The sequence below is a fragment of the Leptonychotes weddellii genome, chromosome 4, assembly GCF_054177405.1.
Source record: "Leptonychotes weddellii isolate Sample4059 chromosome 4, ASM5417740v2, whole genome shotgun sequence".
Classification (NCBI taxonomy): domain Eukaryota; kingdom Metazoa; phylum Chordata; class Mammalia; order Carnivora; family Phocidae; genus Leptonychotes; species Leptonychotes weddellii.
Window position 1 is genome coordinate 64,598,012 of NC_138372.1, and position 14,550 is coordinate 64,612,561.

At 40.7% G+C, this 14,550-nt stretch overlaps 2 protein-coding genes across 2 annotated transcripts in view; both read left to right on the forward strand.

Annotated features, from left to right (window-relative positions):
- The window catches only part of SAMD13 (sterile alpha motif domain containing 13), a 40,017-nt gene extending 32,816 nt beyond the window's left edge, over nucleotides 1–7,201 (forward strand). Inside the window, exon 4 of the mRNA XM_006736942.3 lies at nucleotides 6,057–7,201. Within this exon, the coding sequence (XP_006737005.1) occupies nucleotides 6,057–6,200 (144 nt within the window). The 3' untranslated portion in view covers nucleotides 6,201–7,201. The remainder of the gene's footprint in view (nucleotides 1–6,056) is intronic.
- On the forward strand, nucleotides 756–2,658 carry LOC145721300 (dnaJ homolog subfamily B member 6-like). The gene has a single exon (XM_081818672.1). It carries the CDS (start codon nucleotides 1,223–1,225, stop codon nucleotides 1,865–1,867), a length of 645 nt encoding a protein of 214 aa, XP_081674798.1. The 5' UTR covers nucleotides 756–1,222; the 3' UTR covers nucleotides 1,868–2,658.
- Nucleotides 7,202–14,550: the final 7,349 nt, after the last annotated feature.

Here is a 14,550-nt window from a genome sequence, read left to right on the forward strand (position 1 = left end):
CTTATTCATGTAAATAGTCCATGGTGGTCTTGGGAGTGTTCTCCTTCACTATAATTCAAGAACCCAAAGTGATGGAGGCTCTGTCATCTTCAGTCAGATCAAGATCATCCAGATATTGACATCCAGTTGGCACAAATAAAGAGCAGGGAGGAGCACACGTAGGTGGTCTTATGGGCCGGGTGCACACAGGAGGAGGCACACATCATCTCTTCATATGACATTGGCCAGAACATGGTCACATGCCCATGCCAAATTGCAAGGAAGTCTGAGAAATGTGTAACTGTGGGTCCTGGAAAAAAGAGCAGCCAGCAGCCCTGGTTACACTTGAGCCTCAAAGTCATTTTTTTAAAACATCTGATGTTGTGATGCTGCTACTTAGTTTTGTTCCTAAGTCCCGAGATAAGTTTCAAAAAGACTAACTTTATAAAGATAGCTGAAGTGAAAAAGCCTAATCTGACCATACATGGGAAGCCTTCACTTCTAATTCTGTTCCTTGTATTTATTCTGGTGGGTTTTTTTTTTTTTTTTAAATCTAGGCAGACATCTCTGTAACCCAGTTTCCTCATTTGATGAAGTAAGTTTCATTCTTTTTCCTTCATCAGAAATGTGTACGAGATTTTTTTGGTAATAGAGCCGCTTTATCACCCACTTTGTGCCAGCAGCAAATATTAAATAACAGGGAAATATGCATTAAGTCACTGAAGGCATTAGCCCTCACAATGAGCCCAAATGGATTTTGTGTCAGATTGAAGGGCAAGACCCATTTTGCTCTGACTGTTACTTTAACAAATGAGGTAAAGACTTCTTTTTGAGCCACACAGATGGTTTTTTTCTGTAAACAAGCTGCTCAGTGTTGGTTTTTTAAACTAGGTGAAGTCTTCCTAATATGTATATTGTCCACCTCTGATTTTCCACCAATAGGAATGCAAGGCAAGCACAGCATCAGCTGAGAGTCATTGGCTGATAATGTTGAGCTCATAGTCACTCCCCCCAACATTGAGCTGTCGGGGGGTGGGGGTGGGCAGGGTAGGGGGTGGGAATTGTAGAGGACACCAAAGAGGAATTTCCTCTCCAGAAGAGTTTGTTCCAACAACTATATGATAAGATTCAAAGGGTCTTGGTGTAGACTGGAGTAGTTCACGATCTTACTTTCCAAAAGTACATGGAAGTTCTTCTGAAAACAAACTCTTTGTCTTGGTAAGGAGAGGTCCTTTAAAGAAACATGGTGAATTACTACAAAGTACTAGGGGTGCCTCAAAACGTGTCCCCCTCTGATATTAAGGAGGCTTACCGCCAGTTAGCTCTTCAGGTACATCCAGACAAGAACCCAGAGAACAGGGAGGCAGCTGAGGAGAAATTCAAACAAGTAGCAGAAGCCTATGAGGTCTTGTCTGATGTCGAGAAACGCAACAACTATGACAAGTCCAAAGAGAACCACATCAAAATGGAAAATACAGGTGACTGCAGAGATAAAAACTGCTTGAAAGAGGCACCACGGTTTGAGAGGCCACACTGTGGGTTTCAAAATGTCTTTGAAGACAAAGACTTCTTCTCAGGAGATTATTTTTCCATTGGTCATGTGGGTAAGGCCAGGAGATTTCGCTCCTCCTTCTTTGATGTGATCACCATATTGGACACAGGATTTTCCACATTTGTATCCCTGGGCTCCAGACCAAATCCCCCTTCCTCTGGAACATTTGTACCCTTTGTAAGCAGTGGAATGGGAAACTTCAGACTGGTCTCCACTTGTAGCCAGATAGTGAATGGCAAGAGAGTTGTTACAAAGAAAGTTCTAGAAAACGTGAGAGGGAAGACTGAAGTGGAAAAAGACAGCCTATTTCGTCAAATTCGTCCACGTCTTCGGTAAGGAGTCTGTGCTTTGTTCTTTCATGGGGAGACTTTCCTATAAGGCTGGTAAGTCTGATGCATATCAAAGACAGAATTGGAATCTGAGAGTGTGTTGAACTAGAATGGACAGAAGTCAGCTTAGTCCAAACCTCTCGTTTCACAGAGGAAACAAATAATGGGCCAGATAATGGCTTCCACCCCATCTTCTGGTTCTAACTGAGCCTTCTTCTCCTCTGCACGATATTTGGGACAGTGGAGGCTACCACCACAAATATGGCCTTCTGGGTTAGTTGCAGGGCCTTATCATCAGAAAGCCCATTGACTTAACTCTTTGACTTTTTCCCTGTCCTTCCTTGCTATTAACCAGTTTCCTCTTTCTTGATGGCCACTCTTTTTCTCTTCCTAACCTCTTTCTCTTTTCTCTTTCCACCTCATCTTTCTTCCCATACATTTCCAATGGACCATATCACAATTAGGCTCAGTTGAAAGATCTACCAAGGTGTAGATTAGCATTTGTAGAGAGAAAGAGTGAAAAGTAAATGGGTTAAGATTTTTTTATATATACTTTTTTTTAAATAGCTAGCATTTATTGAGTACTTGGTAGATATCAGGCATTCTACTTCACCTGTGTTTATCTCAATAATTCTTTCAGCAGTGAAATACAGTAGCTACTTTTCCTCCATCATATAGATAAGGAAATGAGGCTTAGAGAGATTAAGTAACTTGCCTAGTCCCCACCTAATAAGCAATAAAATAATGTCTTACTCTAAAACACATGCTTATCTACTGAGCTATGACATCTAAGGATCCCACTCATTTATTTTTACATCTAGGGTCTTGCCCTCATTGGAAATTTACACCTATCATCTCTAAACCTTACTTCCATGCATGAGTACTTGCTGGAACTTATTAAGTAGGCAAAGATTTTTTGCATAAATATTATTGTTCAATGAGTACTTGGTTACTCTTACATGAAAACAGAAGCCATGTACAAAGTTTCACTGAAACTGACAAATGATTATCCCTTAACACAGGGATGTAAACAGGATCCCAAGATGTGAACTATCTTTTTGTTTTGGCTTTCATCATGATGTACATGCAAAATCATGGGATTTTTTTAATGTTTATTTAACTGGATCTGGTCACCCTCCAACTCCTTCATTTATGCTAATAAACAGACTGGGGTACAGAGGAGTGGCTGCTTGTGGAAAATTACTGATGGAGTCTGCATCAGAAACTCTGTCTTCCGGTTCCCAATCTCATGCTCATTCGAGTACACCATGCTGACTGGCAAAATTTGGATTTAATTTGCATCTCAGTCTTTTATAGAAGTTATGTAACAAATGATTCGCTTCCTTAATCAAGGAACTTTTCTGTGTTTGCAATTTTTATGAGACAAATTTTTGATGTAGTCTTTGAGCTTTTTTAATCTCACCAAATCTTCTGAACTTGAACAGGAATACGCCTACATCCCTCTGGCAAAGGGTAGCATTCAGGCAGGGACACACTTCCAGAAAGGAAGCAGTAGATGGATTTGGAATTGGAACACATCCTGTTCTTGCCGCTTAGTAGTCATTGAGAACCTCCTATCTGTCAGGCACTGTGCTAGGTGCCTTACGTGAATGAATAATTTCTAATCTCTAGAATCCTTCAGGGGGTTATTTTCATTTTGCAAGTGAGGAAACTGAGGCTCAGGAAAGTCAGGTCCTTTACACAGGGTCACACAATAAGCTGTGGAGACAGGGTTCAGACTGCAGTTTGCTTGACCTGGAAGCTCACATTTCCATCACGTTGTATTTCACTGCCATTCATCTGAGTTGCTATAGTCATGACCAAAGAGGAAAGTTTTGTTGTATGTATGAGTTATATTCATTTCCAACTTTTAAAATGAGGATTTCCAGATGGAGCTTTCTTTTACCAGCCCTAGTGTGAGGTGAACTGCAGTGTGGCTACTGAACAAAGGGAAAATCAAATTGGAGCATGAAACTTGATTTTCCATTTTGTCTTAAATAAAATCCAAATTTCAGCATTTTTCACAGACATACTTGGCTTTTGACAGAAATGCTGAGTTGTAGAAGGACTTTTTTGCCAGCGAAGATAAAAAAAAAAAAATTTCACTTTCAGTTAGTCAAGGAAGTTTTCTTGTTGTGTAGAAATGAAAGCAGTGTCATCTCTTCCTGATGCCCGTTTAAAATATGTAGGAAGTTAAGTATGAGCAAACAACAACAAAGGAAAGATGGAGAGCAGGAAGGGCTTTGCTGTTTTCTAAAGCGTTCCAAGTGAGTCCATCTTCATCTCAGTCCATCTAAGATAGACGGTGAGCTTTGAAGGGACCTATGATTCAGATTCCTGTGACCTCAGAGTGCCTTCAGAACTGCTACTGTGGTTTCCGCATGTCATAAGTTCCTCTGCCAATTCTCATCCTTACAGGTTTTACTGATGGGCAGTCTCTGGGCTCACTAGCCACGTTAAGGAGGAGAAAATATTTTAGGGTTGGAAAGTCAAATCCTCTGTCCTGAAATAATTTTCCACTCTTGCCCTGTCAACTAACTGCTTTTTTATGCGCCATGTTTTTGAATAGTTGTCTCTCACAAATTAATGTGAGACCTTTTTTTTTCTAGTTGTCAGCAAAATAAAGGTTTCCAGAGTTCAAAAACACCATAGAGCAGTTAGAAGTAATTCCTTGTCCTTCTGTTCTGGTTCATGGTAGGTGGTTGGCAAATGACATGAGGACCATGGGCCTGTTGAGGAATACTGACAAGTAATTGTACAACTCATAGCTCAGGAAGCATTTGCAAAAGTAATATGTGACGGAATCCTGTCAGACACCCCCAAATCCCCACATTACCAACCAAGGAGACAGAGGAGGAAGGAATTTACCTACAGTCAGGAAGTGGGTGTTTCTTCAGCCCACTAGACCAGTGCTGCTTCTCCACACACTGACACATACAAAGCACATTTTCTTCATAGCTGGGCAAAACACAAGGGAGTTTGGAGGAATGGCCTTGTTGGGGTCATTGTACTAAAGAATCACAGTTTTATGTAGTTACAGTTACACTCCCAGTCCCCTTGTCTGTCCATCAGTGGGGGAGAAGGGTGCAGGCATATATCTGTACAGACATGTCGAGGCTCACCCAACATGCACAGCTGGTCCATCTCTTGAGCCCAGGCCCCCTAAGAGCCAGCTCCCTTGTCCCCACAATAAAAAAATAACAGAAATAAGGTGGTATTCGGCATCTTTCTCAGTGATTCCTTTCCAAAAGTTCCAAACTACTTTCTGTATTTGGGATCCATATCCCTTTCGTGGAAAGCCTGTTTATATTTCATCCCCAAAGCTTTGTGGTCTCAGGGCCCTCTGGTTGGGTACCTGAAGGGGGTGGGAAGTGGACTCTGAGAGAGCTCTACCCCTCACTACCTTATTTGGAATCTTGGGGACCCACTGAGAGGAAGCATGGTAGGGCCCTCAACATGAGAGGTTGATTTTTGGGTTGAGGCAGGATGGTTCTTCTTTTAAAGGACAGGAAAGAAGTTCACAGCGAGTGAATCATTTTTCCACTGCCCATTGTTGTGATTGACAAGATTCCAGAAAACCTAGGATTCTATGACCCCATTGGTTCACCTATACTACACATATTTACTTCCAAGTGTCAAGAGAAACAAAGGCGTTATGGAAAGAACATCGGCTTTGGCTTTAGGCAGATGAGTTCAAATCCTGTTTTCCTTGCCTAACTTCTTGATCTTAGGCACGTTAACTTCTTGCCTTGGTCCTTGGTTTGCCTGTAAAATTAAGCTGATAATCCCTGCCTGTCCTAATTTATAGAGTTGTTTTAGGAATTAAGTACACAGAAATTTTGCACAAACTTCAATACATTTTATAAATGGAAAGTGTCATTATTTCTTTCAGAAACAATATCTCCGATCCTTACAGGTGTATGTGCCAAGCCTGCCGTCAGTTTTTTAAGATGAGACTTAAGGAATGTGATCTTGAAAACGAGATCAGCTATGGATTGTATTTAATCCAAAACTAAAAGTGGAAGATGGAACATAAAAATAGAGGAGTCCGTTTTTTCCATTTGACCCAAGTAAAAAAAGTAATGTTTTTAGCTTGAGGACAATCAGTATGTCTTTTTCCTTTGAACTTCTTTTGTTCTTCATTATCCTTGCACTTTTGGACTTAATGTTGGTTTTACCCTCTGCTTCCATTATAGGAAATTGATGGAAAATCCCTGCTATTGATGACAAGAAATGACGTGTTGACAGGACTTCAGTTAAAACTGGGGCCTGCTCTGAAAATCTACGAGTATCATGTAAAACCTCTGCAGACAAAGCATCTAAAGAACAACTCTTCATAGTACAGTCAAATTGGGGTCTTAGACCTCAAAAAATACATAATGACATAATTTAGTTTCATGTGATGAAACTTTGTAAACAGAATACATACATGTGTATATGTAAAGAATTTCAGTCAAATGAAACGTTATCCTATGGGATAGACTAGGCAATCCATCGGCTGACCTGAACTCAGCCAGGAGGAGCAAGGATGACTTGTGGACAGCATGGTTTTCCTGGTGGAGCTTGTCAAACAGAGTTATCTTTGACATGGTTGGACACCCCTCCCCACCAAAGGGGTTTTCTTCAGATGGCTTTCCCAAAATCCTTGAAAAAGTATTGAATGGCATGATCCTCTGGTTACAGATGTAGGGAGATTAAAGACAAGAAAACTTGGGGAAGGGGAGAAAAGAGAGAGAGATTGCTGTCTCCCTTGAATCCCTCTGCTCCTTAGAGTTTGTGTTATTGGGATGGAATTGCCAACACCCTCTTTTATAGAGGGTCCTCCACTTGACCTTATTAAGGTTTCACTGGGATATACTGGAATGTTTGAGAGGAATGTGCATCATGGCCCCTACAGGAGCAGAAACTCTGAAAAGAGAAACTCTGTTGTGTCTTGGGGATCTCCATCCATATTCAGCTTCTTTCACAAGGGGTAATGGTATTTTCTGCATAGATTTACTTTCAGATTGGCTCTTTGTTTCCAAAGAAGAAAGCATTTTTTCACTTTATGTTTTGTATTTATACTGATTTGTTTCTGAAGGAATTTACCAAGAGTTACAGATCAAAAAGCCTTGTTACTAGTACAGAATATTTTTATATATATTCCTTCATGATGGTGTAATATTTTTTTAATTGCTCTGATGCTTTGTTTGATTCTTGGTTTGAGTACTTGTTTTTAAGAACTTGAAAAAAAGCGAGCTTGCTACATCTCTGTTCAAAGAGACATTTGTTCAAATCTCTGTGTGTCAATGCCTTGTTGAATTGGTGCTTTGTGGTCGCAATAAAGCATTGCTTCAGTTTATTGCCAGTGTATATTTGATCTTTTCTGTTTGGTTGCCTCTTCAGTTAGGATTAAGGATTAAGGTTATTCCTCAACACCAGGGAAAGAAAGTTAAGCCGAAACAACAACAACAACAACAACAAACTTTCAATACATAAAACATTTTGATCTATTTGTGGGTTTATCTTCTTTATAAACTGCATTGTCCAAGTAGGCCTTGTTCCTTCTCTTGCCCCCATCCAAAAACCAATTTTAGGTGTCATGTTAGCCAAAGAATTTTTCTTCTTCTTTTTTTCTGTAGGCTAGTGGGGGTCATGATTTTCTGGAAATTCTGATGAAAGCTATGTACTTTCCCTCCAGGCAAAAGCTCATATTCCCACATATAAAACTTTGCGGAGTTGGTGGACTCTCCGAAGTTCTTCTATCTTCCCCTTCCTCAAGTTAAGAGCTGCTATTTTAGAGAGTGTTATAATTCAATCTCCTGTGAAGATAATTTCTCTAAAGAACAGAAAATCTGAAGATGAGAGTGGAAAAAACACAGGAAGTGGTGTAATGAGTGGGGTTGAAAAATGCATTCCAAATTAATTCAATTATGGAGTGGAGTGTCTGAAATTTAAGTAATGCTTTGTTTTGCATGCTAAGGGGGAGAAGGGGTTACAAAAGAGACATTTTCCATCCCCACGTTCTCGCAGTCTACAGAACATGCAAAACTAAAAGGCAGAATATAGTTAAGTACTGTGGGGAGTGGTAGTGATAAAAAGTGAGAGGTGTACCTGCTGGAGACTCGGGCAGGAAAGAAGGGACACAGGATACAATAGAAGGAAAATGGGATGAAGAACTGAACTCACCCCTCTGAAGGACTTTCCCACAGGTATAATAGTGATGACATGTGACCCCTCTCGGCCTCAAAGGGATAGCATGAGAATGTCCCAGCCCCACTTCAGCACATCCACCTGATACTTTATGTATGAGTCTGGAAAAGATTTGGCTGTAATCTAAAACTGCCTCCCTGCCTTCACCCCCGCCCTGCCAGGTAATATAAACAAGACAGAAGGGTGTCTTCATGGAAAACATCCAGGGGGACCAGGGATGGCATGGCTCTCCATGATGTTAGGGATTCCTCCTACCTTTTTGCTCCATCATGCATGCTGTTTATTCCCAGAATCCTTTCATGGCCCAAGATGGCTGTTTCAGCTCTCCCCATCACCACTTGACTTCCAACCAGCAGGAAGGAAAAAAGGGGAAAAGAACATACTTCTTCTCTCTAAGGACACTTCCAAGAAATTGTATATACTACTGCCTCTTATATCTTGCTGTCCAGAATTCTGTCACATTGCCATACCGAAGCTACAAGAGAGGCTTGAAATATTCTTTTCCTTAGAGCCCATGGGCCCAACTAAAGAAAAGTCCCATTATTTTACAAATAAGGGAGAAGGGATATTAGAGGACAATGTCCTGTCACCACCATCAGCTGGCCATTGAATACTTGGAGCAAATGTCACTGAAAGTATGTCTTTAGTTGTATTTTTCTCTAGATTTGAACTTGAGCTTATACTCCCTTCAGTCTCTAGATGATTTTATCCCAGCCACCTTTCCCAACTACCGGAAGCCTTGCTCACTAAGCCCAACCTGACACAACTAAGCTTTAGACCCAGGCTGCTCCATAAATGCTTGTCAGGGGGGAAAAAAAGGAAAGGAAAGGAAAGGAAAATAATCTTAATTGAAAAGCAAACTGAAAAAAATCATCTCTTAGCCCTCTGTTGACAGCTTTCAGGCAAAATTAGCAAATTAAAGATACTCTGCCTTTCTTACACCCAGAATAATGTCTTGGCAATAACTGAGGGTGCTTTCTCCCCACCCCACCCCACCCCACCCCCAATTCAGGGAAAAGGAAATATTATCAAAACAAGACCATCCGGAGGGCTGGTAATACTTGAAATTCAGCAGGTAGGCAAACTTTGTCTCCAAACAGCCCTAAAACCAGAAATGTCTGATTCCTTTCCGATCACACCAGATTTCTATTAATGTGATCTGGGTTTGCAGCTAGTAGCAAATACACACATGGGCCAGCACTTCATAAGCATAAGTGGGAATGAGCATGTCTTGGTGCCAATATATTTTATGTGAGAATTGTTTAATGTTGAATTTGATTATTCTCAACCGGAGGGGCAGACAGGATATCAGAATCGTGAGGGATTTTAAACAATAATTGCCACTCCACCTCTCCTCCCCACCCCACATTTGAGCCTTGGATTCAGACTCTACGAAGGACCTATAATAAATTGATTTGCAGGCGAGGTCACAAACTCGTCTCTTTTCAGTGGAATCTAAGCTGACATGTTTTCCTTCGGCCAGTACAGTACGTGTGTGTTCTTAGGACTACATTTGCATTCTTCTAGGTGAGGCTGAAAGCTTCAATTTATTACAGTCCTTTTAATTCCCTAATACCTTGCAGCCAGCAACTGCACCCTTTTACATTTTCATTACAAGGTATAGGAAATTTAGACTGCTGATGGAGGCCAAGGACCACACAGAGAGCCTCCTTAGTGTGAGTTAATTCAGGAACTAGAACTTATCAGTAGATGTAGTTGAAAAGAGAAGGTGGCATAGTGCATTGGAATGTACAGCAGATTTGAGCATCATTTTTGATACTTAATGGACATGATGAATATGAAAGATCTTCATATTCAGAGACCAGTTGGTGGCAGTCTCCTTGTTCTTTCCTCAACAAATACCCTATGTGAGCATGGATTCTGTCCCTCTAAACTTAGCATCCACTGTGTCGGGGCACATACTGTCCCTCCGTTGCATTAGAGAAATAGATCGTAGAAGGAATTTAATTTGGAAAAGTCTAATGACCCTCAGTTGCCCAACCACTCCTATATTTGGAAGCCAAATGCAAAGAGTACTTACTGGTGGTGATCCATCTGCCTTCGACGGTCATTGCAAATGGGATCTGCAGGGGTCATGTCTGGGCACAGAGCCATTAAGTGTTTTCTGTAATGATTTGGAAGATGAAGTTAAATGTTCAAAGAGCTGACTGCTGTAGGACAGATATGCTTCTTAGGAGAAAACTTGATAATTCTGCTTCTAAAGCAGGAACAGAAGCCACAGGAAGGAAAGAGAAAGCAATGGGTGCACTAATGAGCAGCTTGTTAGTTTCATGCTGTAGCTCCATAGGCAATTAAGTAGCCTGGGTACCATTTCTGGCCAGTCGTGGCAGTTCCACAAAGAGAGAAAGAGATTAAAATGATCACATCTCAGGTTATTTGGTGACTGTGGCTGTGTCATATCTTTGCGAACCTCAAGGAAACAGTCGTGTCCAGCCTAGCCCTGGGACAGAATAATGGAGGGCCCTGTGAGTAAAAGCAAGAGGAGTCTTTGGCTGCCCACAAGTAGGGGGCTAGGCTGATATCTCCTCACCTCAGGTAAGCAGAGTGTTCCTGTCTACCATTATCTTTAGGGAGACATCAGGAATGCTGGGGATGCCAGGCAATCTCCAAATAGAAAATGTGCGCCACTTCTACGGAATAGGTGCCTGGGCAGAGCTACCACCTTTACCATAACAGAGGTGGAAAAGAGGTCGGTGAATATAGGTGTCAATAATACTGAACATACTTGTTACCTGTAGGGCAGGCCATGGCCTGGGGAAGCGAGACCTACAAACAACAAAATAAGGGGACAAGATAGACTGTGCTCTCATCTAAGCATCTGAGATCACAGAGCTTCGAGGCCTTAAGCTTCCAGAAGAGTCAGGTAAAGCAACCAAGGAAATATCTTCCACAAGTTTCTCCAGTTCTGTGATCCGTGGGGCAGAGACATCTATGGCAACGTTTGCAAGTTAAATGTCTTCTTTCTAAATTAAAGATAACAGAATCTTTCAGTAAATTGTGTTTTTCATTTCCTTTTTCAATGGGCTACACTCTATTTTTACATGCTGGGAAATACACAATTTGAAAATAAAATTATGAAGCTCATCAGATTATAAACATATTTTGAGGCAAACTCAGTAAAACTCTTCCAGCAACCAGCTGTTCCTGCCTTTAAGAACTAGTGTTTGGCACTATATGTCAACTATAATGGAATTAAAATACAAATAAATAAATACATACATACAAATAAATAAATAAGAAGTAGTGTTTGGGACAGTGTTCTCTCTCTTGCACCAGAACCCAATGACACCAGTTGAGATACACTGTGCTATGGTGGGTGGGAGCACTGGGGCTGCTCCGCATAGATCTGAGCTTGAGTCCAGCCCCATCATTTACCAGACATGGGAACTCAGGTAGTTGTATGGCTCCTCTTGGCCTCAGGGACCTCACCTATTCTCTAGTGCAGAGACAGAGACAGAGCAGAACAACACTTGCCTGGCGCTGTCCTATAAATATATAACGGGAGCCGCATGTGGCATTTAAAATTTTCTAGTAGTCCCATTTTTAAAAGTAAAAAGAAACAGAAAAGTAAAAAGAAAAATAATCTATTTAATCTAATAAATTCAAAATATTACCATTTCTGTACATAATCAATATCAAAATTATTGATATACTTTACAATCTTTTTTAAGATACGTCTTCAAAAGCCACTGTGTATTTGACACTTATAGCACATCTCAATTAGGATAGAACAGCTCAAGTGTATCAGTTAAGAGTAGTTTCAGTTGAAAACCTAAATAACAACGACTTAGACAAGTAGGATATCCCTACTGTACAGATGAGGTCTGAAGGTAAGCAGATCAGGGTCAGGATAGACACTCCACAATCGTTGGGTCCCACTGTTTTCCTAGTATTTTCCTCCACCATCTTCAGCACACAGCTTCCTGTGTGGTCCAAGATGGCAGCTTAAGTGTCATTTATCACAGCTGTATTCCAGCCAAGAAGGAAAGAAGGGTACCTGTTGTCAGAAGTTGCATACAGCACTTCTACTTGTATTTCTTGAGCAAGAACTTAGTCATTTGGCCATACCTAGCTGCAGGGGAGATTGGGAGCTGTAGTGTTTGTTTCAGACAGCTGCGTATTCAGCTAAACAAAGACAGGAGGGTGGATACTGTGGGAAGATAGGAAGCCTTCCATAATACCAGTCTCAAGATTGATGGAGAATTGAATGAGAGTACATAGTACAGTCATTAGTATAACAGGAAAAATGCATTAAAGTATGATTTTATTACAATGGTCTCACTCCATTTTTCAAGCCCAGACCAGTCACAGAATTAACAAACAAATATATGCTCAACCCAAATACTGTTCATTTGATGCATTCTAATATTGCTAAAAGATAAAACAATTACTTTCTTAGGTCCTTGGATTTTGGGTGGTTCTAGATACTTTATCTTCATAAGGACCATAAAAGAAAAAAATTTGCATTATTTAAGCTCCATGAAAAATTGTTATGCTGAGGGAAATGTGCTGAGCAAAATGCATATAAGTTTTTATTGGCCCCCAAAGGCCTAGAGAAGTTAGAGGCATTTGGTGAATTCTAAATACATCTCATCCCTAATTCAAAATGAACATTCAATGACATTCAAAAAGGTTTTGTGAGACTAATGAAAGGGAGACCTCTGATACCTTTGTGATTTTAATGAAGACATATGTGGGTCAATAACAAACATCAAAAAAAATTTTTTTTTAATTTAAAAATCTAAGTAGATCTGCATTCATTAGTTTGAGCCAATTAGGTTGACATCAGTCTGTTTAATTATCTATTTGGGCAGATTTCATAATGAATTTTTAATGCTAAGGTGACTTCTCCCAGATACCCTAATGTCTGTAGGTTATTCATCAGCCTTCTGTATGGTGTGCATGCAGAATACAGAGTGAGTTAACATTAGCCTAACCCACAAAGAGTTAAAAAGGAAAACATTGAAGCTATGAATCCACATTGGAGGAGGAAGAGAACACTGGACTAGGGTTCTGATCCCAGATCTGCTACTGACTTACCTGTAAGACCCTGTACAAGTCTTTTAACTTCTGTTGGTTGAATTGCCTATGTAAAGTAAACAAGTCTGACTAGAAGTTTATTTCAGCAATCTCTATGATTTTCTAAGAATCAAATAATATGAGTTATATGTGTCACTGCTCTCTCCACCATTCAGTGAAAACTCACAACACTGTCCTGTCCTACAGTTTCTTCCCCTCTTCATAAATGTTCTAAGGTTTCAGTCTGATTGATTGTCTCTTGACTGTGCAGTGGGCTGGGAACAGCTGTTTTTCTTGAGAATTGCCAAGTTTGTGCATTGTACAAACCTATAGCTTTAAGTTTAAACAGCTCTCGCCATGTCCCCTGGTGGAAGTATCCTCCCTCTAGGAATAGGGCCTCTACACAATCAGAGCCGAGTTGAGACAATGAGAAAGCACAAATTTCCCAACTGGGTCACTGGGAATGATGGTGAGGGGGCCACTCTTATTTTTACCATTTGGTTAACAGATCCATGTGTTCTACCTTCTGGGGACATAGCACCACGTAAGAGTAAAGTATTTAGGAGATATATCACACCCTGGGGGATGGTACTCCATCATCACATAGTATCATCTCCAAGCTGGCACCCCAGCTGTACCTTCAAAAGGCCATTCCATCAACTTTATCAGGTCAGCAGCTTCCAGATGGTACAGTATGTGATAGGACCAGTGGATCATATGGTCATTTACAGACTATCATTATCTCCTTTATTGTAAAGTAGGTCTCATGGTCCCTTGATCTGAATAATCTTGTGCAGGATTGTGTAAGCCCTTAGACAGTGCTGCCAAGTGAGTTCCTGTAGGCAGGAAAAGCAAAACCACACTCAAAATACGTAGCAATTCTAGTTAAGATAAGGCACTGCCCCTTTCAGAGTGAAAGGGGTCCGATGTACTCAACTTGCTGCCAAGTAGCTGCTTAGTGTTCTCAAGGATCAGTGCCATATCAAGTTCTCACTTGATTTTGGTCTCTACTGCTGGAAAGTTGGATGCTTGTGAGCAACAGTTATGATCAGTAATGGAAAGTAGAATCCCACTGGGGCCCATCTATGGCCTCATTCTCTGCTGTCATGGCTTCTCTATTCATGAGCTCATTATGCCAACATTGAGATTGCCAGTGACAAAGGCTGACTGACATGAACTGGCCAAGTCATTCTGTCTACTTAATTGGTCGGTGCCTCTTCCATGATTGGTACTCTTTGATAGACATTATGCAATACAAAGATCCTCACATTTAAATGTCCACTCCCACAGTGACTTGTGCCCAGGTCTTAATTTATAAAGACGACTGAGTGATAAAATGGAGAAGCCGATGACATTGAAGAAAGAATTTATTACTTACATTTCCTGAGAAAAGGGGACATGCCATACCATGCAGGGCCACAAGGGAAGCATCTGATTTTGGTCAGAAAGCAAAAGCAG

What these genes read in the sequence shown, in the direction of transcription:
- LOC145721300 (XM_081818672.1), top strand. Translation starts at nt 1,223, where the DNA reads ATGGTGAATTACTACAAAGTACTAGGGGTGCCTCAAAACGTGTCCCCC.